Source organism: Notechis scutatus, chromosome 4 (assembly GCF_049901735.1).
Source record: "Notechis scutatus isolate UNSWTSFEM ecotype Mainland chromosome 4, rNotScu1.2, whole genome shotgun sequence".
Taxonomy (NCBI): Eukaryota; Metazoa; Chordata; class Lepidosauria; order Squamata; family Elapidae; genus Notechis; species Notechis scutatus.
The window spans coordinates 166,088,925-166,116,670 of record NC_142012.1 but is presented as its reverse complement, the minus strand read 5'-3'; the positions used below and the strand labels follow the sequence as shown (position 1 = coordinate 166,116,670).

The 27,746-nt window shown below is 47.7% G+C and overlaps 1 protein-coding gene across 1 annotated transcript; it reads right to left on the bottom strand.

The window, feature by feature from the left end:
- Positions 1 to 65: 65 nt before the first annotated feature.
- MUC4 (mucin 4, cell surface associated) lies at positions 66 to 15,627 on the bottom strand. The gene is made up of 10 exons (XM_026690012.2): positions 15,207 to 15,627; positions 13,453 to 13,592; positions 10,484 to 10,648; positions 8,805 to 8,960; positions 7,558 to 7,688; positions 6,987 to 7,075; positions 4,882 to 5,061; positions 3,744 to 3,896; positions 793 to 912; positions 66 to 203 (listed from the first exon to the last, which is right to left on the bottom strand). Exons 1-10 carry the CDS (start codon positions 15,625 to 15,627, stop codon positions 199 to 201), a joined length of 1,560 nt encoding a protein of 519 aa, XP_026545797.2. The 3' UTR covers positions 66 to 198.
- Positions 15,628 to 27,746: the final 12,119 nt, after the last annotated feature.

Here is a 27,746-nt window from a genome sequence, read left to right as displayed (position 1 = left end):
AGTCCGGAAGTTGTTGGAGGTGTTTTATTCAGCCAAGTCAACTATGCTTGTCCAGAAGTGTTCGGTGATTGACATCCAGGTTGGTCCCAGCATTAAAAAGGAGCGAAAAGCAGAGAAAAGGCGATGTGTGAATTCTGATGCGGAAAATCGATTTATGGCCAGTAGTAAACAGGTGGTGGAAGAGGCAGAAAACGATGCTCAACCTGCAAGGAAGAAAAAGGCAACATTGGGAATTAAAACCAATAAAAGAAGATTAACTGATTAACGGGAAAACTTTAGTTTTTTTTGTTTGTTATCCCACCTTTATTATTTTTTACACCCCACCCAAGGCAGTGAATATATGCAACCCATCTTCCTCCTCCTGCTTTCCCTACAACATCACCTAGCTGACTTTTGTGACTAAGGAGGGACTAGAACTCCTCATCTCCCTGGTGATTGGCCCAAAGTCACCCAGCTTTCATGGCTAAGGCGGGACTAGAACTCACTGTCTCCTGGTGATTGGCTCAAAGTCACCCAGCTTTCATGGCTAAGGCGGGACTAGAACTCCCCATCTCCTGGTGATTGGCCCAAAGTCACCCAGCTTTCATGGCTAAGGCGGGACTAGAACTCACTGTCTCCTGGTGATTGGCCCAAAGTCACCCAGCTTTCATGCCTAAGGCGGGACTAGAACGCCCCATTATGCATCCAGAAGTAGCCATTTTGACTTTTTTGACCTGCCACTCCCAAAGGGATGCCTCTGCTTTTGCTGCCACACCAAGGCTCCTCCTTCGCTTGCAACCAGGCAATACTCACCCCAGATTGATGGTTTGTAACCTTGGCAACTGATCCTGGGTCGCTTCTGGTCGTACTTCTCACACGTCTGGGGAATTCCGGCCTTGTTGCAACACCAGTCGTGCAATTTCAGTTCTTCGTCTGGACACATCAACCCAGAGAGAAAACGAGAACAAGCCAGGATTAGTTGTTTTGTTTTATTTTGATTGCTGCTTGTTTGTTCAATGCCTTGCGGTAGCCCAGAAAATATAAACCAGCCCAGTACAAACAGTTTCCGACTGAAATGAATAGTTCGCTTAGTGACCGTTGGAAGTTTTCAATGAAAAAAAAGGCACTTATGACCATTTTTCAGCCTGGCGACACATTCCCTCTGGTCACGTGATCCAAAAGTCAGGCGCTTGGCAACGGTCTCATATTTACGACGGTTGCAGGATCCGCTTTCGGCAACCTTCTGACAAGCCAAGTCAATGAGGAAGCCAGATTCACTTCAGGACCGTAATGTAAAGAGTCAAGACCCTGCAACCGATGCCCCATAAGCCACGAGCCACGCCCAGGAACGGTTAAGTTTGCACCACCACATCAAAAGTCAGAAGCAAAAAGAACCGAGGCATTTTAAAAAAACAAACAAAATTAAGAGGAGTAATGGAAAGGAAATCCTTTGAAATCTCATCAGTCTGGAACCCATATCATGTATCTGATATTAGCACAGTTGAGAAAGTCCAGAAATATTTCACAAGAAGAGTTCTCCACTCCTCTACTCGTTGCAGAATACCTTATGCCACCAGACTCGAAATCCTAGACCTAGAAAATCTAGAACTACGTCGCCTTCGGTCCGATCTTAGTACATAAAATCATACATTGCAATGTCCTACCTGTCAATGAATACTTCAGCTTCAACCGTAACAACACAAGAGCACACAATAGATACAAACTCAAGGTTAATCGCACCAAACTTGATGGCAGGAAATATGACTTCAGCAATAGAGTGGTCAATGTCTGGAATACTCTACCCGACTCTGTAGTTTCTTCCCCAAACCCCAAAAACTTTAACCTTAGACTGTCTACTATTGACCTCACCCCTTTCCTAAGAGGTCTGTAGGGGGTGTGCATAAGCGCACCAACGTGCCTACCGTCCCTGTCCTATTGTTTCTTTTTATTTTTCTCATATGTACCCATTTCATGTATTCAAAACTATATTTATTCTTATACCTGTATCTGGTAAGCGATTGACAAATCAAATAAATACTAAATACTAAATACTCTACCATTAACTGTAGGAGTCTAAAGATCTTTTAAAAAAAACACCTTTTGTTATGTTTGAGGTCTGACACGCAGGCAGGGGCGGGATTCGAAAATCCCAGCAAGCGGTTGGCGGCCCAGTTGCTTGGGTGGGTGGGGCCATGATGGGTGTGGCCTACTGATACTTCCGGGAGGGCTGTTTTCCCCTTTTCCCACAGTCCGGAGGCTTCCCTCAGGCCTCTGGGGGGAGGGTGAAAATGGCCTCCCCTGGGCTCTGCAGAACCTTCCGGAAGCCCGAAATAGGCCCCGTTTCCAGACTCCGGTACTTCCAGAAGGCCTGGTTTCCCCACTCCAAGAGCTTCCCCACGGACTCTGCACTTACTTGCATCGAAAACGGGCCACGTGGAGACTCCTGGGAGGGGAGGGATGGAGTGGGAAGGGGCAGCCGGTCCATTCAAATACTGGTTCAGTGAACCAGTTGTAAATTGAACACCTGGTTCTCCCGAACCGGTCCGAACCGATAGAATCCCACCTCTGCATGCAGGGTATCTGTACCTAGTTCAAAAGGTTTTGTGGCCCAGAAAATAACGTATCGACATCATCGACTTCTTTTAATGACCCTATAATCCCTCACAGGGTGGAGTCTGGGCAACTTGAGCTGAGTGTTTATTGGCCGGATGCCTTTCCTGTCGCCAATGCAGAGTTTTGTTCAGCAGGTGCATTCTTAATGTGTCCAAAGAGAGAAATATCGGTCTCTCTACCTAGGATTGAACTCACAGCCTCCTGATAAGTTTGTAATATTGTAGGATATTTTTGAGATGCAACCTGCTATCTGTTGGATGTGTCTAAGAACTCCTATAACTGTTTGCAATTTGTCACCTTAACTACATTTCAGTCAAAAAAACATTTTCTGGACACTAGACTAGACTTAACAACCATGGTACTAACTTCAAGCACCCAGGTTATGGGTGTTGTGTGAACGCAACCATTGATCTCAGTCCACCCCATATTTAACAGATTAACAAATGAGTTGGAAGGGACCTTGTAGGTCATCTAGTCCAACCCTCCACCCAAGCAGGAGACCCTACACCATTTCTGACAGAGGGCAGTCCGGTCTCTCCTTGAAAGCCTCCAGGGATGAAGCTCCCACAACTTCCGAGGGCAACTTCTGTTCGATGGGTTGATTGTTTTCAGTGTCAGAAAGTTTCTCCTTATTTCCAGGTTGAATCTCTCCTTGATCAATTTCCATCCATTATTCCTTGTCTGGCCTTTGGGGGCTTTAGAAAATAGCTTGAACCCCTTCCTTCTCTCTGGGGCAGCCCCTCAAATATTGGAAGATGCTCTCCTGTCTCCCCTGGTCCTTCTCTTCCCTAGACTAGCCAGGCCCTGTTCCTGCAACCGTCCATCGTATGTTTTAGCCTCCAGTCCCCTCATCCTCCTGGTTGCTCTTCTCTGCACTCTTTCTTGAGTCTAAACATCTTTTTTATAGTGTGGTGACCAAAACTGGATGCAGTACTCTCGGTGTGGCCTTACTAAGGCTTTATAGAGTAGTATTAGCACCTCCCTTGATCTGGATTGTAACCCTCTGTCTGTTAATGCAATTTAGTACTGCATTGGCTTTTTGGCTGCTGCTGCACCCGGCTGGCTCCTATTTAATTTCATTTCCTTTTCTCCCTCGTTTTAATCCCGAGACAAAGGGTTAGAAAACCTCCATCCTTCATCCCCTTCATCACCGTTGTTCGGGTAGTTTTTCCTGGAATTTTTCCAGATTCTCTCCTGTCGACCTTCTTGGAGTTGGCCATTTCTGTTGTAGAGACATCGGACGCCCGCCCCGTAGTTATTTGGCCTGGACGAATACAGCAGGGTGAAGCCAGAGTCCTGCCAACCTGCAAACACGAAAGGGGTTAATTTCAACCTCATTCTTCGCCTCCTCTTCCTCCTCCTCCTCTTCCTCTTCTCAAATCCCCTTCTTTCTTCCACTGACGATGTTCCCTAGTTAGGTCATAAAACGTCTGCAAGAAAACTACCAAGCTCAGAGAGCACCAAGGACCCCACAGTCCTCCTCCCACTCTTCCTCTTCTTCCTCTTCCTCCTCTTCCTCCTCCCTCTTCCTCCTCCTCGCCTTCCTCCTCCTCGTCTTCCTCCTCCCTCTTCCTCCTCCTTGTCTTCCTCCTCCCTCTTCCTCCTTCTCCTCTTCCTCCTCCTCCTCTTCCTCCTTCCTCTTCCTCCTCCTCGTCTTCCTCCTCCTCCTCTTCTTCCTCCTCTTCCTCCTCGTCTTCCTCCTCCCTCTTCCTCCTCCTTGTCTTCCTCCTCCCTCTTCCTCCTTCTCCTCTTCCTCCTCCTCCTCTTCCTCCTTCCTCTTCCTCCTCCTCGTCTTCCTCCTCCTCCTCTTCTTCCTCCTCTTCCTCCTCCTCTTCCTCCTCCCTCTTCCTCCTCCTCCTCTTCCTCCTCCTCCTCTTCCTCCTCCTCTTCCTCCTCCCTCTTCCTCCTCCTCCTCTTCTCCTCCTCCTCTTCCTCCTCCTCTTCTTCTCCACAAATCCCCTCCCTTCCACCACTGACAATGATACCTAGTTAGGTCATAAAACGTCTGCAAGAAAACCACCCAGCTCAGAGAGCACCAAGCGCCCCATAATCCTAAGAGGCCCCAAGGAGGTCCGTTGTCATTTCAAATGGTCACTCTCCTTAACCATCCATAAGTCAAGGACTACCTGTCACTGACTAAATGGAAACGGTGGCTTTGATTCATCCAGAATCCAGAAAAGGTTAACCAGCTTAAATCCAGCTGTGGGAACTTTTAGCATTCTCTCTCTAGGTCCCGCGGCCTCAAAGGCCCTGAAGACCATCCCATGAACGCACACACAAAAACCCCACCTTTTTGGCTGGTTGTGTAGCGGTTGTCCGACATTCCCTGTTGCAGGAAGCATGGGCAAGGGGGCAGGTTCCTGTTCCAGGCCGATGGGAGCTTCTCGTGACTCAACCAATCCAGGCACCTCTGCCGGTAATTCACACGGATCCAACTATCCAGTTTGTATATCCACAAACCACGCACGTCTAGAAGGAAATGCAGAGGGAAAGCAGCAGTGAGCTTGCATGAGAACAGTCTTCCAGTATTTGAGGGGCTGCCCCAAAGATTGGAAGGGGGGTCAACTTATTTTCCAAAGCCCCTGAAGGCAGGACAAGAAAAAAAACAGGTGGAAACTCATCAAGCAACCTGGAACAGAAGAGAAACTTCCTAAGGTAAGGACAATTAACCAGTGGAACAACTTGCCACCAGAAGTTGTGGCTGCTCCAACACTGGAAGTTTTTAAGAAGAAATTGGAGAACCGTTTGTCTGGAATGGTGTAGAGTCTCCTGATTGGATGGGGTGGGGTTGGACTAGATGACCTCCATGGTCCCTCCAACTCTGTTAATCTGTTCTTCTAATCAGCGGAAGGACCGGCCTTCAATAGCTGTGGGAGCTTCATCTCTGGAAGCTTTCAAGAAGAGACTGGACTGGCATCTGTCAGAAACAGTGCAGCGTCTCCGCCTCGGGCGGAGGGTTGGACTAGATGACCTGCAAGGTCCCTTCCAACTCTGTTAATCTGTTCTTCTAATCAGCGGAAGGACCTGCCTTCAGTAGTTGTGGGAGCTTCATCACTGGAAGCTTTCAAGAAGAGACTGGACTGGCATCTGTCAGAAACAGTGTAGCGTCTCCGCCTCGGGCGGAGGGTTGGACTAGATGACCTGCAAGGTCCCTTCCAACTCTGTCCATCTGTTAAATTCCTGTTCAATGCCACGGGAGGCATTAACACCGCTTTATAAAGCCTTAGTAAGAGGCAACTGGGATACGGCACCCAGTTTTGGTCATCGACACATTACAAAAAAGATGTTGCAAGTTTGGGAAAAGTGCAAAGAAAAGCAACTAAGATGATTAAAGGCCTGGAGACAAAAAAAATATATCAAGAACGGTGGCAGGATCTGTCTAGAGATAAGAAGGATGCGGGGGTGGGACAGGACATGATAGCAATATTCCAGTATTTGAGGGGCTGCCCCAAAGAAGAGGGGGGTGTCAAATTATTCTCCAAAGCACCAGAAGGCAGGACAAGGAGCAACGGATGAAAACTCATCAACGGAGAGAAGCAACCTGGAATTAAGGAGGAATTTCCTAAGGACAATGAACCAGTGGAACTGCTTGCCACTAGAGGTTGTGGGTGCTCCATCACTGGAGGTTTTTTAAGAAGAGATTGGATAACCATTTTGTCTGAAATGGTCTAGGATCTTCTGCTGGAGCAGGGGGTTGGACTAGAAGACCTCCAGGGTCCCTTCCAGCTCTATTCTGATTCTGATTTATTAGATTTATCTCAGGTTAAGTTTTGGTTCTGTCTCTCCCAGCTTGGAGAAGCAACTTGGAACTAAGGAGAAACTTCCAACCAAGGAGAACAATTAGACGTGTGTTCTGCCTTCTAGATTTCTCTCCTGCTAGCCATGGGGGAAAGCAAGACATGTAATGCCCATGTTCTGTCTTTTGACTGCTGGCTGAATAGAAAGACAGACAGACAACCTCTGCAGAGGCATCCACACAAAGTTTCTTTATTGGGTCGCCAGGCATCCTCAAATATAATTCACGGTTATGTTGAGATCCATCTAATGTCCAATTCTTTGCATAGCTGATTTCATAGCGTAAAAGAATAGTGATCTTCCATCCCATAACGAAGGATCAAGGGGTGAGATGTTGCTGGGGTCCAGGCAAGAGTGAAGGAAACTCCCCCAACCCAACCAAGGGTCAATTCAGGGACCAATCAGGATTACAGATGCGACCGCATGACATGAACTACATTTCCCCGGGATGCATTAACCACATTTACCGTGAGGCATTCCCTTAAGGGGACAGCTCCCAATTCCTAAGTAAATGAGCCCACTTCCCTTGTGCTGGCTGGACAGCACAGCCCACAAGATTTCGGCAAGGCCATTTCACCAAGCCCAGGCCTTGGCCCTACCTGTGTTGTAACCTTGGAAGCGATCGGGCCGGTATTTCTCAGCTGGCGTTCGAGTCATCAAATTATCGTTTTTGAAATATCCATCACCGCTGGATAGAGGGAGGAAGAAAAGACATCGATTCTTATTTTTCCAAGAAAAGATCACACACCCACCCTACTGGAGGCAGACCATCTTCCAGAAATTTACACAGCTTGATGTCTGAATCAAGCGGGGGATCATTACATAGACACTAGAAGGCAAAATCTGACAGAGCTTAGGGGAGGCCATTTTCACCCTCCCAGAGAGCCAGGGGAAATCTCCAGACCCTTGAGAGGGTGAAAACGGCCTCTCCTGGGCTCTGGAAGCCCACCGGGAGCTGGAAACAGGAAGTTCTGGCCCACCACGGCCACACCCATCTAGCAACCGGGCAGCGAACTGGTGGCTGGGATTTTGGAATCCCACCCCTGGGCCAGGGCCATCCAACAGTTATCAGCTGCCTTTGGAGTTGGATATCAGTGGGGCAGAAGAACAGCAGGAGCCTGTTCCCTGTGTGTGCGCATGCACAGAGCTGCCAGAGATTATTAGCATTACCTGGTGTACCCAATCAGCACGTTGGGGGCTGAGAGTTTAGTGTAGTCCCACTGCATCCCTCCATCTTGGTAAAGGAACAGCGCGTAGGTTCGGTAACCGTCTGTGGTGAGAATGGCTTGATAGGTGTTTGTCTAAATTAACGAAAAGAAAAACCAGGGGTGAGATGATAGCAGTCTTCCAATATTTGAGGGACTTCCATAAAGAAGAGGAAGGGGTCAACTTATTTTCCAAACCACCACAAGGCAGGATTAAGAAGTGACAGATGGAAACTAATCCAGGAGAGAAGCAACCTGGAATTAAGGAGAACCATCTTAACAGCAGGGGTGGGATTCTACCGGTTCACACCGGTTTGGTAGACCCGGTTGTTACGATTCTCCGTAGTTCGGAGAACAGGTAAAAAGGGCCCTGGCTGGCCCCGCCCCTCTCCGCCCACTTCTCCGCTCCCTGACCAGTCACTCCTTATAGCGCATGTGCGCGACATCGCTGCCCACATTTTCCCACCCGCCGCCATTGCTTCCTGCAGCAGCAGCAAGCCAGCCAGCCAGCCAACTAGCCAGGCCAGCCAGCCAGCCAGCCATTGCTGCCTGCCTTCCACCACCCCTAGCCCTGACTGATCTGGGTGAATGAAGGGCCGGTGAGAACAATTAACCGGTAGAACAGCTTGCCACTAGAAGTTGTGGGTCCTCCATCCCTGGAGATTTTTAAGAAAAGATTGGACCAGCACTTGGCACAGGGTATCAGGGCTCCAACAAATCTACCCCCATTCAAATCATAAGTCTCTAGCCACATCTCTCAGAGTTTAAAAAAAATGATTTATTAGGAGTGACCATTTCGGCGTTACCTGGGTGCATTCGACACAAATACATCATTCATTTCCCCTTTGACCCTGGTTTTCCCCCCACCCCCTGCATGTATATTCTCCAATGGGACACATCCATAGCCAAGAGTCATCAAACATGCTCTCCAGTAATATTCCTGCACGCCGACAACTTTGGGCTGCCAAGATGATTATCTAAGGCATTTAAGGAATGCACTGCTTCCCCCCACTCCCTTTCTGCTGGCAACTAAAAGACCAAAGGAGTATTATTATTATTTTAGTTGATACAGGGATGATCTCTTGCCTCGAGCAAGGGGTTGGACTAGAAGACCTCCAACTCTTTTGTTATTCTGTTATCCTGAATCACAGCAGGTCCAGCTAACTTCATGAAAGGAAAAATATCGCCCAATGCTTGTTGAAATCCACTCACCTTGCTCTTCTGCCTCTGCGCAGGATAAGGTTGGACTTTGTCCCAGGTGACTTTGAGTAACCACCGAGCTCGATAGGAAGACTTGACGTACCGGCGAATCTTTTCTTCCACGTCTTGGACGAGGGGGTCTTTGGCAGAGTTCCCACAAGGATATTCCTGTGCATGAAGGGAGAGCATGTGGTCAGTGGGGAAACCAAAGGAACATGTAGAGTAATGGTGGAGAAGATGTCGGAGGTCTTCTGAAACGTAGGGTCCTTGGTGCTGTCTGAGCTGGGTTGATTTCTTGTAGATCAGAGATCTCATTCTCACGGCCCGCAGGCCAATTGCGGCCCGCAGGACGATATCCTGTGGCCCCCACCGTGATATGAAAGTATAATATTAGTGCGGCCCGCAGGGGGAATGGACCTCTGAAGGAAGTCCCACCCGCCGTTCCTCGTCATGGCTGACATTCGGTGCTAGGCCAAGATACACCGACTTCATGCACACTACGCTTGTAACAACAGTGTGGCGGATGACGAACAGTCCGGTAGCAGTCGCCTTTTTTTGCGGTCGCCATTCCGGTACTTTCTACCATCAACAAATGCCACGATCAAACGCAGAGAAAGGCAACTGCTACCAGGCTGTTCGTCATCCGCCGCGCTGTTGTGACAAGTAGAAGCGGAAATGACGTCACGCGTCGAGACGTTCTCCATGCGTCGCTAGCTGGCTAAACACTTCTATGAAACGTGGAACAAGAGCGACGCCAAGTGGAATAAACTAAATTTTGTCACACCCTCATCATGTCTTTGTCAAAGCCTGCAGTGAAGAGAAAGATAGGTGACGAGCACAGACAATGACATTTGAGGATATTTTTTTTAACAACGTTTTTTGTGGAATCCCTTATGCGGCCCAGCCTCACCCAGACTCTGCCTCCAGCGGCCCCCAGGTAAATTGAGTTTGAGACCCCTGTTGCAGATGGTTCATTACCTGACCAGGTGACATCATCAGGGCTAGAAGGGAGGGGTTTGTGAAGAAGAAGAGGAGGAGGAGGAGGAGGACTGAGGGGTCCTTGGTGCTGTCTGAGCTGGGTTTTCCTGCAGGCATTTCATTAGTGGACTATGTCAGTGGTGGTATTCAGCCGGTTCGCACCGGTTTCTACAACCCGGTAGCAAGGATTTGGTGTGGGTCGCCGAACCAATAGTAAGTTCTGGCTGGCCACGGTCCCGACCCGGTCACCTGGTCACCGTTCGCTCGCTTGCCCCATCCACCTGATGCTTGCTCACCCCGCCTGCCTGATGCCAGCCCGCCCAATCACACCTTAAGGTATTTCTTTTTTTACCCACTTTTCAGCTTTTCCTACGATCAGCTGTGCCAAGATTCCCCTCACTTACTTACTGCTTTGCCCAAGAGCCTTCCTGGGCCCCAGAGAGGCCCCCAAAATGAAGCGGGGGGTTGCGTCCCCATATATGCTCCGGTTTTTTTTCTTCCTGAGCAAAATGCCCCCCTTCCTCTTCCCCCTCCCCTTTTTCCTCCTCCTCCTCCTCCTCCTCTCAGCAAACTCCATTCCCTGGCTGGGGAATTCTGGGAGTTGAAGTCCACACCTCTTAACGGTGCCAACGTTGAGAAACACAGACCTCGCGAATCAACTTGACTGGTTTTGCTTCGTAGAGGTCCCTAGGATCAAACGATCGATGGCTCACCTGGTAAAAGATGGTGCCAGCTCCCTTGGAGAAGTCCGCATTGTCCCAAAACACAGCCACCATGGGTACTTTCTCACGACCATTAAAACCACCGGAAGGTGGGTTGGGATAGCTGGAAATGTCTTGGTCAGAGGCGGGGAAGACAATCTGTCCGTTATCCGTGAACTAAAGGAAGGCGTAAAAAGAGATAGCGGCTTTTGAAAAATAAATGTTTATCTAGCCACCACAGTTCTCTGTGCGCTGTGTCAACTCATAAAATATTTCGATGTTCTTTTTAGAGTTGCCAACAGAAAGGGAAGGGGGGGAGCAGTGCGGCAGCTTGGAAACCAAAACTGCATTCCATAAATGTTTTCAAAGATAGTAACGAGGTGACTGAAGTTTCTGCCAGCGCAAAATTCTAACTGGAGAGCATGATTGATGACTCTTGACGATGGATGTGTCCCATTGCTGTCAGGATTCCGGCAGTTACCCCCATTTAAATCATGAGACTTGAGCCAAACTTCCAGAACTTAAAAAGGATTTATTAGGAGTTAACATGCCGGCACTGCCTGGGTGTAGCCAACTCTGAGAAATTTAATTCATTGTCACCCTTGACCCTGGTTTTCCCCCCACCCCGTTGGGTGTATCGTAATTCATATTCTCCAATGGGACACGACCATAGCCCAGAGTCATCAATCGTGCTCTCCAGTTAGAATTTTGCATGGCAGAAACTTCAGTCACCTAGTTACTATCTTTGAAAACATTTATGGAATGCAGTTTCGGTTTGCAAGTTGCCGCACTGCTCCCCCCTCCCTTTCTGATGGCAACTCTAAAAAGACCATAGAAATATTTTATGAGTGCACATGAGGTGCATCACATGATTGCAAAGGGTGTGTGTGTGTGTGTGATTGCCGGAACTATGGATCTGGGTCATAAGTCCCCTTTTTCAGATAGGGTGTTAGTTTTAAATGACAGGTCATAAAGTGAGGACTGCCCGTATTGGGCGCAGAGCTGTGGTGGCGCAGTGGTTGGAATGCATGTATTGCAGGCTAATTCCACTGACTGCCAGCTGCCTGCAGTTTGGCAGTTCGATCCTGACTGGCTCAAGGTTGACTCAGCCTTCCGTCTTTCCATGGTTGGTAAAATGAGGACCCAGATTGTTGGGGGCAAGAGGCTGACTCTATAAACCGCTTAGAGCAGGCTGTAAAGCACTATGAAGCGGTATATAAGTCTAAGTGCAATTGCTATTTCTTCCTTCCTTCCTTCCCCTCTTCCTTCCTTCCTTCCTTCCTTCCTTCCTTCCTTCCTTCCTTCCTTCCTTCCTTCCTTCCTTCCTCCTCCCTCCCTTCCTCCTCCCTTCCTCCTCCCTCCCTCCCTTCCCTCCTTCCATTCCTCCCTTCCCTTCCCTATCCATCCATCTATCCATCCATTCATCCACCCCAGCTTAAGGTTGACTCAGCATTCTGTCCTTCCAAAGCCGGTAAAACGAGGACCCAGATTGTTAGGGGCAAGAGGCTGACTCTGTAAGCCACATAGACAGGGCTGGGAAGCACTGGGAAGCAGTATATAAATCTAAGTGCTATTGCTATTTCTTCCTTCCTTCCTTCTTTCTTTCCTTCCTTCCTCCCTTCCTCCTTTTCCTTCTTTCTTTCCTTCCTTCCTTCCTCACTCCCTCCCTCCTTTTCCTTCTTTCCTTCCTTCCTTCTTTCCTTCCTCCTTTCCTTCCTTCCTCCCTCCCTCTCTCCATTTCTTTCTTTCTTTTTCCTTCCTTCTTTCCTTCTTCCTTCCTTCTTTCCCTCCATTCTTTCCTTCCTTCCTTCCTCCCTCCCTTCAACCTTTTCCTTCTTTCTTTCCTTCCTCCCTCCCTCCTTTTTCCTTCCTTCCTTCCTCCTTCCTCTTTTTCCTTCCTCCTTTTCCTTCTTTCTTTCCTTCTTTTTAACTCCTCCCTCTCTCCATTTCTTTCTTTCTTTCTTTCTTTCTTTTTCCTTCTTTCTTTACTTCTTTCCTTCCTTCTTTCCTCCATTCTTTCTTTCCTTCCTTCCTTCCTCCCTCCTTTTCCTTCTTTCTTTCCTACCTTCCTTCTTTCTTTCCTCCTCCCTCCCTCCCTCTTTCTTTCTTTCTTTTTCCTTGCTTCTTTCCTTTCTTCCTCCCTCCATTTCTTTCTTTCTTTTTTCCTTCCTTCTTTCTTCCTTCTTTCTCCATTCTTTCCTTCCTTCCTCCCTTCCTCCTTTTCCTTCCTTCTTTCCTTCCTTCCTCCCTCCCTCCCTTTTCCTTCCTTCTTTCCTTCCTTCCTCCCTCCTCTCTCCATTTCTTTCTTTCTTTTTCCTTCTTTTTTCCTTCTTTCTTTCCTTCTTTCCTTCCTTCTTTCCTCCGTTCTTTCCTTTCTTCCTCCCTCCTTTCAACCTTTTCCTTCTTTCTTTCCTTCCTCCCTCCCTCCTTTTCCTTCCTTCCTTCCTTCCTCCCTTCCTCTTTTTCTTTCCTCCTTTTCCCTCTTTCTTTCCTTCTTTTTCCTCCTCCCTCCCTCCTTTTCCTTCTTTCCTTTTTCCTTCCTTCTTTCTTTCCTTCCTTCCTTCCTTCCACAGCCAAGAGTTCAATCCTGACTGGCTCAAGATTGATCCATCCTTCCATCCTCAGATGGAAGGACTCAGGTGGTTGGGGACAAGAGGCTGACTCTGTAAACCACCTAGAGGAGCCTGTAAAGCACTGTGAAGCGGTATATAAGTCACGATTGCTATTGCCATTCTTCCTTCCTGGGGTCAGAGTCAAGAGAGCAATCAGCCTAGAATCATTTAAGTTGTCACAAATGGTTTAAGTTCAACCCTTTTTGAATTCCGTTGATTCTTCTCTAGCGCCAATTTAGCCCTGACTGTTAGTTGACCAGATTCTTATGTGTGTAAATCAGCTTCACTGAAACGTAACGTGTGGTCCTTAATCCTCATGCCTGACACACATACACACCCCCAGTGAATCTCAACTCACTAGTTACTCACGTAAAGAGAGTTGCGTAGAGATTTTCCAAGTGGTATCCCAGTCTCGGGCTTGAAGAGGGGTGAGTTAAAATCCACTTTCCTTTCCACGTATTGGTTATCATTCACGCTGGCACCGTAGCGGTACAAGGACACTGCTGCGCCTGTAAACCATGTGACAAAAATTGAGGCCATTTTGGTTTGGTTTTTATTCAGCCGTTTTTGACTTTCATTCTCGGTTAGATCGTGGTTTAAATTTAAACCAGGAATTCTGAGAATGTTGATGGATATTAAGGCATCAAACCTGATTGCTATTATAATCATTATCACGCTCAGTCACATTTCACATTTTTTGTGTCCACTGTTTTTGGACAGAAGGACGGTAAAACCACCCTAAGAAGAATAAAAAGTAATATCAGGGCTTCTGTTGTTGATTTACACATCAGCCATAGCTTATTAAGTGATAATTTACTTTGAAAATCTCGGTTTCTAATGAACATCGGATAGTCCTCGACTTATGCCCATGTATGACCAGAATTTCCGTTGCTAAATAAGGCAGTTGTTAAGGGAATGCCTGATTTTACGAGCCTTATGGCCACGGTTAAGCAAAATCACTGCAGTCCTTAAGTGAACCACATGGTCTTTAAGTGAATCCAGCTCCCCTTCCACGGACTTTGCTTGTTGGGAGCTGGCTGGCTAAGGCCACAAACGGCGACCATGTGCCAAGCATCCAAATTTTGATCACGTGACTGTGGGATGCTGCCACGGTTATAAGTGTGAGGATGAGCGATCACTTTTTTCAGCACCGTTGTAACTTTGAACGGTCAAAGGAAGGGCTCTAAGTCAAGGACTAACTGTTATTGCTGCTAAAATGGGATTGGATGGCATGTGTCCCCAGAAGCGGTCCAAAATCAAAATGGCGGCAACCGCGTGATTCGAGCCCCGCAACCCTTTTGGAGTTTGCAGCCCGCCATCTTGATTCTTTTGATCGCCCCCTACATGGATGACTTCGTTGGATGCATAACATGGACGCCACAGGGAGGGGAGAACCTGGAACCCCAGGGATGGGCCCAATTATGGACCCATTGCGACGTGTGGACTTGGATTCCCATAATTCCACGCTGGCTCGGGAATTCTGGGAGTTGAAGTCCACAGGTCGTCAAGGGACCAGGGCTGCTCACCTCTCCTGTTAATCCTGTTAGTAGGAAGACTGTTATCTACCCTGAAAAATACCCCCTACCCTGAAAGTAAGTCCTAGATTGATTTTGACACGTGCGCCCAATATAAGCCCTACTCCCCAAAATAAGCCCTAATTCACATCCCACCCACTCCAAAGTGGATGGGTAAAAATTAAGCCAGGGTGGGAATAGGGGGGTGGAGCTGCCCTACTACTTACCTTAGGACAGGTGTAGCCAGGCCTTGCACACCCTGACACCTGCCTGGCTGGCCCGTTTCTTCTGCAGCTGGCAAGGTTGTCAAGGCTTTTCTGAAGGCCCCTGGAGCTGAGAACAAAGCTCTGGATCGATCCTGAGCTCCATTATCAGCTGCAGAGGCCTTCAGGAAAGTCTTGCTAGCCAAGGAAGAAGTTCCTGAAGGCCTCTGACAGCGAAAAGGAGGCCAGGAGCAACGTGCACCAGTGAGGTTAGTCAGTGGAGGACGTCCCCCGAAAATAAGACCTGGTGCCTTTTTTTGGTGGCAAAAAAAATATATAAGACAGGGTCTTATTTTGGAGGGAAACACGGTAGCAGCAAAGAAAATGTGGTTTCTCACCAACCCACCTGATGGTGCACCAGTCATGATGGCGGAGTTTTCAACTGGTTTGGTTTTCTTGTCCTTGGACTTCTTCGAATCGGACTTCTTCTTTGCGGGTTTGCTGGTGTGTTTTGAGGACTTGGCGGCTAGTAGGCCCACTCCGGATAAGGCAAGATGAACACCGGGCTCGCTCGGGTCTGTTTTGGCTTTGCTTAAGTCAAGAGCGACCTTCCCTTTCATTAAAGTCTGGTGCTCTCCTGACAAGTTAGGGCCACTTGAAGAGTCCTCGTCACTCTCATCTGAAGCAGAAGAGCTTTCTGGAGATGCGGGACCCGGCTTCCCAGGCAGGATGTGCTCCGAGTTGGCTAGGATGTCAGGGTTGAAGGACAGGAGAGGATAATCTGATTTGAGTTGAGCTCCTGATCTTACAGAAGGTAACGTTGGCATCTCCTCTGGGACTGTATTCTTGGAGGACAGGAGAGAAGAACCTGCTGTGAGTTGAAGTCCTGGTTTTCCAGAAGCCAATTTGGATGCCTCTGCTGGGACTTCAGGCTTGGAGGACAGAAGAGGAGAACCTGCTGTGAGTTGAAGTTCTGGTTTTCCAGAAGCCAATTTGGATGCCTCTGCTGGGACTTCAGGCTTGGAGGACAGAAGAGGAGAACCTGCTTTGAGTTGAAGTCCTGGTTTTCCAGAAGCCAATTTTGATGTCTCTGCTGGGACTTCAGGCTTGGAGGACAGGAGAGGAGAACCTGCTGTGAGTTGAAGTCCTGGTTTTCCAGAAGCCAATTTTGATGTCTCTGCTGGGACTTCAGGCTTGGAGGACAGGAGAGGAGAACCTGCTATGAGTTGAAGTCCTGGTTTTCCAGAAGCCAATTTTGATGGTTTTGCTGGGACTTCAGGCTTGGAGGACAGGAGAGGAGAACCTGCTGTGAGTTGAAGTCCTGGTTTTCCAGAAGCCAATTTTGATGGTTTTGCTGGGACTTCAGGCTTGGAGGACAGGAGAGGAGAACCTGCTGTGAGTTGAAGTCCTGGTTTTCCAGAAGCCAATTTTGATGGTTTTGCTGGGACTTCAGGCTTGGAGGACAGGAGAGGAGAACCTGCTGTGAGTTGAAGTCCTGGTTTTCCAGAAGCCAATTTTGATGTCTCTGCTGGGACTTCAGGCTTGGAGGACAGAAGAGGAGAACCTGCTATGAGTTGAAGTCCTGGTTTTCCAGAAGCCAATTTTGATGGTTTTGCTGGGACTTCAGGCTTGGAGGACGGAGAGGAGAACCTGCTATGAGTTGAAGTCCTGGTTTTCCAGAAGCCAATTTTGATGCCTCTGCTGGGACTTCAGGCTTGGAGGACAGAAGAGGAGAACCTGCTGTGAGTTGAAGTCCTGGTTTTCCAGAAGCCAATTTTGATGGTTTTGCTGGGACTTCAGGCTTGGAGGATAGGAGAGGAGCACCTGCTGTGAGTTGAAGTCCTGGTTTTCCAGAAGCCAATTTTGATGGTTTTGCTGGGACTTCAGGCTTGGAGGACAGGAGAGGAGAACCTGCTGTGAGTTGAAGTCCTGGTTTTCCAGAAGCCAATTTTGATGTCTCTGCTGGGACTTCAGGCTTGGAGGACAGGAGAGGAGAACCTGCTATGAGTTGAAGTCCTGGTTTTCCAGAAGCCAATTTTGATGGTTTTGCTGGGACTTCAGGCTTGGAGGATAGGAGAGGAGAACCTGCTGTGAGTTGAAGTCCTGGTTTTCCAGAAGCCAATTTTGATGGTTTTGCTGGGACTTCAGGCTTGGAGGACAGGAGAGGAGAACCTGCTGTGAGTTGAAGTCCTGGTTTTCCAGAAGCCAATTTTGATGGTTTTGCTGGGACTTCAGGCTTGGAGGACATGAGAGGAGAACCTGCTATGAGTTGAAGTCCTGGTTTTCCAGAAGCCAATTTGGATGCCTCTGCTGAGACTTCAGGCTTGGAGGACAGGAGAGGAGAACCTGCTATGAGTTGAAGTCCTGGTTTTCCAGAAGCCAATTTTGATGTCTCTGCTGGGACTTCAGGCTTAGAGGACAGGAGAGGAGTTAAGGGAGATGAACCTTTCCCAACCACATTGCCTAGTTTGGGGCCACCTAGATTAAAAGGTGCTGACAGCAGGCCATTTTTGGGAGGCAAGGAAGCCAATGGAGACACCACTCCTAATAGTTGACCTGCTGCTGGTTTGGTTCCTTTGGCAGAAGATGGATGGACCAAGTTACTGACACTGTCCAAAGCCTCAGAAAATCCTTGGAGAACCTCTCCACCTGCCTCCAAGATTGGACCATTTGATTCACCCAAAGTATCACCAGTAGAAATATGGTCACCCAAAACAGAGTTTTCTCCACTTCCACCATCGATGGGATTTGCCAAATTGCCCTGGTTATCTGAAGATGGTTGAGAAGAATCTGGAGCACCAACATCCTGGCTCATTCCTTGGGCGGCCAAATTCCCATCCGAAGATACTGAGCTGGAGATCGAGGTTTCTTCTGAAGATTTAGAAACCACGGCTCCATCAACAGACAATTGTCCACTCATTGAATCCGAATTTTCTCCAAATTGCTCTGCTATATTGTTTTGATCTGGACCTGTTCCTGTGGAAGAAGTGGGTCCTTGGGCACCTGCTGTTCCTAGGTTGGTAATCTCCTTCCCTCCATCGGTGGAGAGGGATGGTTCTCCATCAACCAGGTTTTCAGAGACATCCTTGCTGACCGATGTCCCAGGGGATTGTGGTTCAGTGGACGATGGAGCTACGGATAATTGTTTCTCACTTACAATTGAATTGTCTTCAGACGTCTCTGCTCCTTCCCCTTCGGTTGCCACGCTATCTGGAGATCCTACATTATTTGATGACCCTGCATTGTCTGTCTCCTCTCCTGGAGATAAGGAAGATTGTCCATTCTCAAGGCCTCCAAGAAGGTTTTCATTGTCAGATGTTTCTGGAAATTGTAATTCTGTGGCTGGTGGAACCAGAGAAGCTTGGTCCCCACTTGCAATGGGGTGGCTTTCCGTTGGTTCTGCTCCCTCAAATGCAAGATGTTGTGATGAATCTCCTGGTGATGTTCCATCTGCTGATAGCTGAGATCCCTCATCAGTTGTTGACTTTCTGCTGGCAGTTCCCACCTCTTTGGTGGAAGATGAATCTTCTAGGGACCCTTGAGTGGATGGAGACGAAGGTCCCTTTTCCTCAGGCACACTGGAAGACACTTCTGGTATCTCTGCCCCATTGGGAGGGGGTGTCCCTGCTGCTGAGTCTCCATCTAGAGGGAGTTGAGATCCTGCATTTGTGGCTGTGTTGCTAGTTTCTTCTTCGTTGGAAGAAGAGATGGCTTGTGGTTCTGGAGCAGACGCAGTTGAAGATCCATCACTCGTTCTGGAGACTTCTGGTGTTCCTGCCTCTTCAGAAACTGTAGCTCCACCTGGCCCAACCCCGTTTGGAGACGACAGAGGTTCTGTGTTAGTTGCTGGTTCTGAATTGACTGCTTCCATCCCATCTCCACCGCTAGGTTTTCCAGAGACCTCTAGATCTTCTAGAACCGTTGATGATTCTGTGGCTGGTGAACCTGGGGAAGTCTCTCCCTCATTGGCAGAAGAAGAGTTTTCTAATTGTTCCAGCCTGTTGGACACGTCAGATGTTTCAGTGGCTCCACCCGCCACGGATGGCTGAGCTTCTGCATTATTTGTTGCCCCTGGACCAGCCGTTTCCAACTCTTCCCCAATGAGAGAAGATCCCTCACTATCCATTCCTCCAGAAACGTCCTCGCCACCTGATATTCCTGGAGATTGTGATGCTGTGGATGATAAGGTCCAAGACAATTTCTCCCCATTGTTGGAAGTATCTTCTACCGCTTCTGCACTCTTAGAATCTTGAAGCTCTGTTGTTGGCGAACCATCTAGAGATGGTTTAGATTCTGGGGGAGTCCTGGATTCTGAGTTGGCATTTTCCACTTCTTCAGAAGTAGAAGTTGAATGTAACTCTGCAGCTGATGGGATCAAAGGTCCTTCCTTCCCATTTACACCAGAGGCACCTTCTGATATCTCAGAACTTCCAGCGGTTGCAGATAGCTGAGCACCATCAGGAGGTAGCTGAGATCCTCCATTATTTGCTGACTCCAACGTGGCTGTTTCAGTCCTGTTATTATTTAGGGAGAGTTCTCCATCAATACGTCCTTCAGTATCCTCTTCACTGGTAGATGTTTTGGACTCCGATCCTCTGTCCAATGGATCTTGAGAAGATTTCTCACTGATCGTATTAGTGATCTCTTCAGAATCTTCTACTCCATCAGAAGAAGCCACACCTTCTGGAAGGACCTGAGATCCCTTGTCAGTCGCTGGAGGTGAATTAGCAGTTCCCGCCACTTCAGCTGGGAAGGCAGCACTTCCATGGTTGAGTGCTCCAGAAAACTCACCGCTTTCTGAGGCTGTGGGTCCTTGTGACTCTGTGGTTGATGAAGCCAAAGGTGATGCCTTCTCACTAGCTACAGACGTTTGCAGTTGTCCTGTCTCTTTAGAAGTTTCAGGTGCGGCTTCACCATCTGGAGATGGCCGAGAACCCACCGCTGATGGCTCAGAGGCAGACGTCTCCGTTTCTTCAGCAGAAGAGGTTGGTTGTGGTGTTGCATCCTCAGAAGATACTGCTCCTGTTGATAATTGAGCATCCTCTCTTGGGACTGAGGTCTCTCCATCTTCTATAGGTGCCAGAGCTAAAATTCCTCCAACAGGTGAAGTTACTAATTGTCTCACAGGAAAGTCACTTCCAGGCTGACCATCGTTGCTTGTTGCAATGGCTGTTTGGGCTGATGAAGCTGACCTGGCATCATCTTCCTCGTCTCTACTCTCATATATCCCATCACCGCCTGGAGAAGAATCGAGAGTTTTGGATGATAGACCTGGGGAGGGTTCGCCATCTTCATTCTCCGAATTGGGAAGTATACCCTCAATAGATGCAGAAGATTTTTCCGCTGAGGGTTCCTGAGTTTGTGTTGATGTCTCAGTGTCTACAAGGGGAGAAATTGTCCCAGATTGTACAGCTGGTTCATTTCCAGAGCTTGGAATACTGGTGTCCAGCGCATCTTCAGAGCTTAGCTGTTGTTCAGAAGATGAAGCATTGAATTTGTGCTGGGTATTGTCACCATCTACAAGAGGTTCCTCATCAACCCCTGGCTCTGAGGTAGATCCCATTTTCTCTTCTTTAGGAGATAAGATTGGTCCATCGCTTAAGTCTCCAGAAATGCTTGGTTCCTCTTCTGCAAGAGCCGGCTGAGGGTTTATGATGGATGGAGCAGAGGAAGTTTCTTCTCCATTGATGGAAACGGAATCTTCTGGATCCTCAGAGTGTGTTTCCACATCATCTTCTTTTGGTGGTTGGGAAGACGTTGCCAGCGGGATCCCAGAAATTGAAGAGAGCTCTGTATCAGAAGGTGGGAGATCTGACACACTGTGATCTTCACCATTGACTTGTGTGTCCACCTCATCTGAGGAAACACTTGGGATGGGGCCACCGTTTTCAGAAGAAGAACCCATATTTCCAGGTGATCCACTGGGCAAGTCCTCACTTCCTTCTCTCTCTGAAGGTGGTTCATTGGTAGATCCAGGAGCTGAAGTTTCTGCAGGTGGTAGTTGAGCATTAGCAGCTCCTTCATTGTCCACAGGAGGAGAAGGAGGAGAATCTTCCACATCCCCTGAGCCCGTTTCCATGTCATTCTCTTTTGGTAGTTGAGAAGAAGGTTGGGAACCAGGTAACAAATTGGACGGAAGTTCTGTTGTGTCTGGTTCTGAAATTAGAGATCCAGAAAGTGCTTCATTGGGAGATGTTGAAGGAAAGGTAGGTTCTCCTTCTGAGGAAGAACTGGAACCAGATGTTGGTGCATTCTCTACAAGTGACTGACTTGGAGACAGTTGATCATCCAAGGACCCTGATCTTTCCATAGGCAACAGGGTTCCAGAACTTGAGGAGAACTCTGTGTCAGGAGGTGAGAAGTCTTCACTGGTGGCTTCTGCGTCTACCTCCTCCCAAGAGGAACCAACATTTCCAGGTGATTCGTTAGGGGAGGCCTCATTTCCTTCTGTCTCTGAAGATGGTCCACCAGTAGATGCAGGATCTGAAGCTTCTGCAGGTGATCCTTGAGCTTCTGCAGGTGGTTCTTGAGCCTGGTCAGCTCCTTCATTCTCCACAGGTGGAGGAGGAGGAGGAGGATCTTCTACATCCCCTGAGCCCGTTTCCATGTCATTCTCTTTTGGTAGTTGAGAAGAAGGTTGGGAACCAGGCAACAAATTGGACGGAAGTTCTGTTGTGTCTGGTTCTGAAATTAGAGATCCAGAAAGTGCTTCATTGGGAGATGTTGAAGGAAAGGTAGGTTCTCCTTCTGAGGAAGAATTGGAACCAGATGTTGGTGCATTCTCTACAAGTGACTGACTTGGAGACAGTTGATCATCCAAGGACCCTGATCTTTCCATAGGCAACAGGGTTCCAGAACTTGAAGAGAACTCTGTGTCAGGAGGTGAGAAGTCTTCACTGGTGGCTTCTGCGTCTACCTCCTCCAAAGAGGAACCAACATTTCCAGGTGATTCGTTAGGGGAGGCCTCATTTCCTTCTGTCTCTGAAGATGGTCCACCAGTAGATGCAGGATCTGAAGCTTCTGCAGGTGGTCCTTGAGCTTCTGCAGGTGGTTCTTGAGCCTGGTCAGCTCCTTCATTGTCCACAGGTGGAGGAGGAGGAGGAGGATCTTCTACATCCCCTGAGCCCGTTTCCATGTCATTCTCTTTTGGTAGTTGAGAAGAAGGTTGGGAACCCGGTAACAAATTGGACGGAAGTTCTGTGGTGTCTGGTTCTGAAATTAGAGATCCAGAAAGTGCTTCATTGGGAGATGTTGAAGGAAAGGTAGGTTCTCCTTCTGAGGAAGAATTGGAACCAGATGTTGGTGCATTCTCTACAAGTGACTGACTTGGAGACAGTTGATCATCCAAGGACCCTGATCTTTCCATAGGCAACAGGGTTCCAGAACTTGAAGAGAACTCTGTGTCAGGAGGTGAGAAGTCTTCACTGGTGGCTTCTGTGTCTACCTCCTCCCAAGAGGAACCAACATTTCCAGGTGATTCGTTAGGGGAGGCCTCATTTCCTTCTGTCTCTGAAGATGGTCCACCAGTAGATGCAGGATCTGAAGCTTCTGCAGGTGATCCTTGAGCTTCTGCAGGTGGTTCTTGAGCCTGGTCAGCTCCTTCATTCTCCACAGGTGGAGGAGGAGGAGGATCTTCTACACCCCCTGAGCCCGTTTCCATGTCATTCTCTTTTGGTAGTTGAGAAGAAGGTTGGGAACCAGGTAACAAATTGGACGGAAGTTCTGTTGTGTCTGGTTCTGAAATTAGAGATCCAGAAAGTGCTTCATTGGGAGATGTTGAAGGAAAGGTAGGTTCTCCTTCTGAGGAAGAACTGGAACCAGATGTTGGTGCATTCTCTACAAGTGACTGACTTGGAGACAGTTGATCATCCAAGGACCCTGAACTTTCCATGGGCAACAGGGTTCCAGAACCTGAGGAGAACTCTGTGTCAGGAGGTGAGAAGTCTTCACTGGTGGCTTCTGCGTCTACCTCCTCCCAAGAGGAACCAACATTTCCAGGTGATTCGTTAGGGGAGGCCTCATTTCCTTCTGTCTCTGAAGATGGTCCACCAGTAGATGCAGGATCTGAAGCTTCTGCAGGTGATCCTTGAGCTTCTGCAGGTGGTTCTTGAGCCTGGTCAGCTCCTTCATTCTCCACAGGTGGAGGAGAACTCACCATCGTATCAAGCAAAGCCCCTGATTGATTTCCAGTAGCCAAATCTGAAGGGATGGGATTTATTTCATCCTCGGGAAGGCTCTTGGATGTGGTAGTTGCCTCACTATCTTCTAACTCTGAATTAGCTGTTTCCACCCCAGGATTCAAGGAGGAATCTGTGCCACCGAGATCTTCAGATCTTTCTTCATCAGGTATCTCAGTTCCTTGGGCAGATTCTTGTCCTGGAAATGGTGACCCGGGAGATGTCCCTTCATTGCTCTTTGGGTTTCCTGGGTCGTTTTCTCCTTCTTCTTTCACTGTGGAGGCTACTGCTCCTATCTCACCATCTTCAGACAACTGAGAAGGTATCTCTGGAGTTGCAGAAAGTCCCACCAGAGGAATATCTGATGCATCCAATGGTGAAGTCCTAACAAGGGTGTCACCGGGAGGCCCTGAGTCAGATGGAGCATCACCTGAAGGAGAGGAATCCGATGCTTCAGCATCTACAATGTCTTCTGGTTCTTCCCTGGGCAGGTTGACAGGGCTTTCCTGATTGGGCTCTGAAGATGAAGATGAGATTGGATCTGCATCACCTCTCCCTACAGGAGAACCAGAGTCCACACCAGCAGGAGATGGCTGAAGGGAGCCTACATCAAGGTCATTTATCCCTGGAGATCCAACGTTTTCACGGGTGGGCAATGGCCATACGGGAGGGAACCCTGTTGAGGTCTCAGGACTACCCTCTGAAGACAGTGAAGGGGCATCTATGTTCTCTCCTGTTTCTTGGTTATGCAGGTCTTCTGGGGTGCTAGGAAAAACTGGGGGATTTGAGGAGGGGTCTTCTAACGTCCCACCACTCTCATCCGTAGACGGTTCTGGCATGTCTTTCTCTGCCTCTAAAGGGGAAGCTTCGGTTTCTTCCCGCGAAGTTGAGTTGGGCTTCCTTTCCTCGTCCAGATTTAGTTCTCCAGGGATGTCCTCCAACGGCTTCTCTCCTTCTGGAGGACTTGCGCTGAGAATTTCAGCCTGGGCTTCTTCTTTAGAGGGAGATGGTAAGGGGTCTTCCTCAGAGGTTGCAAAAATATTCACGGGAGCTTCTGTCACGCCGGAGAATCTCTCCGGGATTAGCTCGGTGGCTTCGTGGCCAGCTTCCAAATCCGGAGGAGGTGTTATCTTTGGAGCTTCCTGGGGTTCAGCAAGAGAGTCTCCTTGGAGGCTGTCTTTCCCCAGAGTTGGCTGTGAAGAGTTGACTGGACGCGAGACATTCTTGTCCACCGAAGGGACTTCTGAGATTTCCTTGAGATCCTCTGGGATTTTGAAGGTCTTGGGTATGGCGGCCAGAGAACCAGAATCGTCTTCGCCATTGGCCTCAGAAGGGAAGCGGGTTTCGGCAGGAAGGTCCAGATCCTCCTCGGTGGTCGTGGGCAGAGTGGGTCCAAAATAATCGGCCAATACCACAGTGGAAAGAAAATTTGGCGTGGAATAGTCGTCTTCAATGGCCGGAGGTTCAGTGGCCACTGGGAGCGCCGCTCCCGTCGCGATCCCTGCAAAGGGTGGATGAAATGAGAGTCAGGCTTTTGCAACAGAGACAAGCTCCTATTGAAATAGATTGAAATAGAATAGAATAGCATTGAGAATAGAATAGAATAGAATAGAATAGAATAGAATAGAATAGAATAGAATAGAATAGAATAGAATAGAATAGAAAATAGAATAGGATAGAGAATAGAATAGAATAGAATAGAATAGAATAGAATAGAATAGAATAGAATAGAAAATAGAATAGAATAGAACAGAAAAGACAAGACAAGAGAATAGAAAATAGAAGAGAATAAAAATAGAAGAGAAAATAGAATAGAATAGAATAGAATAGAATAGAAAATAGAATAGAGAATAGAATACAATAGAACAGAGCATAGAAGAGAAGAGAAGAGAAGAGAAAATAGGAGAAAATAGAAAATAGAATAGAAAATAGAATAGAATAGAAATTAGAATGAGAATAGAAAATAGAATAGAATAGAAAATAGAATGAAAATAGAATAGAATGGAACAGAAAAGACAAGAGAATAGAAAATAGAAGAGAATAAAAATAGAAGAGAAGAGAAAATAGAAGAGAAGAGAAAATAGAAAATAGAATAGAATAGAAATAGAATACAATAGAACGAGAAGAGAAGAGAAGAGAAGAGAAGAAAGAGAAGAGAAGAGAAGAGAAGAGAAGAGAAGAGAAAATAGGAGAAAATAGAAAATAGAAGAGAAAATAGAAAATAGATAGAAAATAGAATAGAATAGAACAGAAAAGACAAGAGAATAGAAAATAGAATAGAAGAGAAAATAGAAGAGAAGAGAAAATAGAAGAGAAGAGAAAATAGAAGAGAAAATAGAAGAGAAGAGAAAATAGAATAAAATAGGGAATAGAATACAATAGAACAGAGAATAGAATAGAATAGAATAGAATAGAATAGAATAGAATAGAATAACAGAGTTGGAAGGGACCTTGGAGGTCTTCTAGTCCAACCCCCTGCCTAGGCAGGAAACCCTATACCACTTCAGACAAAGTGTTGTCCAACATCTTTTTTAAAACTTCCCGTGATGCAGCACCTGCTACTTCTGGAGGGAAGCTGTTCCACCGATTAATTGCTCTCACTGTCAGGAAATTCCTCCTTCGTTCGGAGTTGCTTCTCTCCTGGATGAGTTCCCACCCATTGCTTCTTTGTCCTTCCTTCGGGTGCTTTGGAGAATTATTTTGACCAATATTATAAATCGATGAATGTACAGAAGTCAGTGAGGACTATGTGTGGTACCTGGCTCAATAGTAGTAACTGTGAGAGGGACCTTGGAGTCTAAGTGGACAATCATTTAAATCGGAGCCAGCCGTGTGCTGCAGCTGCCAAAAAAAGCCAACACAGTTCTAGGCTGCATCAACAGAAGGATAGAATCAAGAGGGAAGTGTTAATACCACTTTGTAAGGCCTTGGTAAGGCCACACTTGGAATACTGCATCCAGTTTTGGTCGCCATGATATAAAAAAATGTTGTTGAGATTCTGGAAAGAGTGCAGAGAAGAGCCACAAAGGAGGATTAGGGGGCTGGAGGCTAAAACATACAAAGAACAGTTGCAGGAATTGGGTAGGTCTAGTTTGATGACAAGAAGGACCTGGGTGATATCATAACAGTGTTCCAGTATCTCAGGGGCTGCCCCAAAGAAGAGGGAGTCAAGCTATTCTCCAAAGCACCTGAAGGGAGGACAAGAAGCAAAGGATGGAAACTCATCAAGGAGAGAAGCAATCTAGAACTAAGGAGACATTTCCTGACAGTGAGGACAATTAACCAATTCTTCCCTCCAGAAGTTGTGACTTCTTCAACACCGGAAGTTTTTAAGAAGAGATTGGACAGCCGCTTGTCTGAAATGGTATAAGGTTTCCTGCCTAAGCAGGGGGTTGGACTAGAAGACCTCCAAGGTCCCTTCCAACTCTGTACTTCTATGGTCTAATTCTATGGTCTAAGGCAGGGGTGTCCAACCTTGGCAACTTTAAGACTTGTGGACTTCAACTCCCAGAATTCCTCAGCCAGCTTTGCTGAGTCAACCTTGAGCCGGTCAGGATCGAACTGCCAAACTGCAGGCAGCTGGCAGGCAGTGGAATTCGCCTGCAATACTTGCATTCTAACCCCTGCGCCACCACAGCTCTGCACCCGATATGGGCAGTCCTATTTTATGACCTGTCGTTTGAAATGAACATCCTATCTGAAAAAGGGGACTTATGACCCAGATCCATAGTTCCGGCAATCACACACACACACACCCTTTGCAATCATGTGATGCACCTCATGTGCACTCATAAAATATTTCTATGGTCTTTTTAGAGTTGCCATCAGAAAGGGAGGGGGGAGCAGCGCGGCAACTTGCAAACCGAAACTGCATTCCATAAATGTTTTCAAAGATAGTAACGAGGTGACTGAAGTTTCTGCCAGCGCAAAATTCTAACTGGAGAGCACGATTGATGACTCTGGGCTATGGACGTGTCCCATTGGAGAATATGAATTACGATACACCCAGGGGGTGGGGGAAAAACCAGGGTCAAGGGTGACAAGGAATGATGCGTCTTAGAGTTGGCTACACCCAGGCAGTGCTGGCATGTTAACTCCCAATAAATCCTTTTGAAGTTTTTGGAAGTTTGGCTCGAGACTCGTGATTTAAATGGGGTAACTGCTGGGATCCTGACACCTCGAGTTATGACCATAATGGAGCCTTCCCCAGAAGTGGTATTCAGCCAGTTCTGACCAGTTCTGGAGAACTAGTAGAGGAAATTTTGAGTAATTCGGAGAACCAGCCAATCCCACCTCTGACTGGCCCCGCCAACCCCATCTATTCTCCACCTCCCATTGAGTCCCAGCTGATCAGCTGGGTCTCCTTTGGTTGCCCCGCTCAGGAGAATGGAGCTGGAAAGCAGGTTAGTGGGGTGGGCAGGGAAGGGGGATTTTGCAGTATCCTTCCCCTGTCATGCCCACCAAGCCACACCCACCAAGCCATGCCCACAGAACTGGATTCACTTAACAACCACGTTACTAACTGAACAACTGCAGTGATTCACTTAGCAACGGTGGCGAGAAAGGTCATAAAATAGGGCAAAACTCAGCTAACAACTGTCTCCCTCAGCAATGGAAAGTTTTGGCTCAGTTATGGACTACCTGTAAAATGCACTTCAGATGATCTTGAACGATCCCTAATCATTAACAACTTGGCTCCTTCTTGGAGGAGGACGAATTGCTGTTATAAGCTCTTTGGAGGATTAAAAAAAGGGGAACGGAAGTGAATT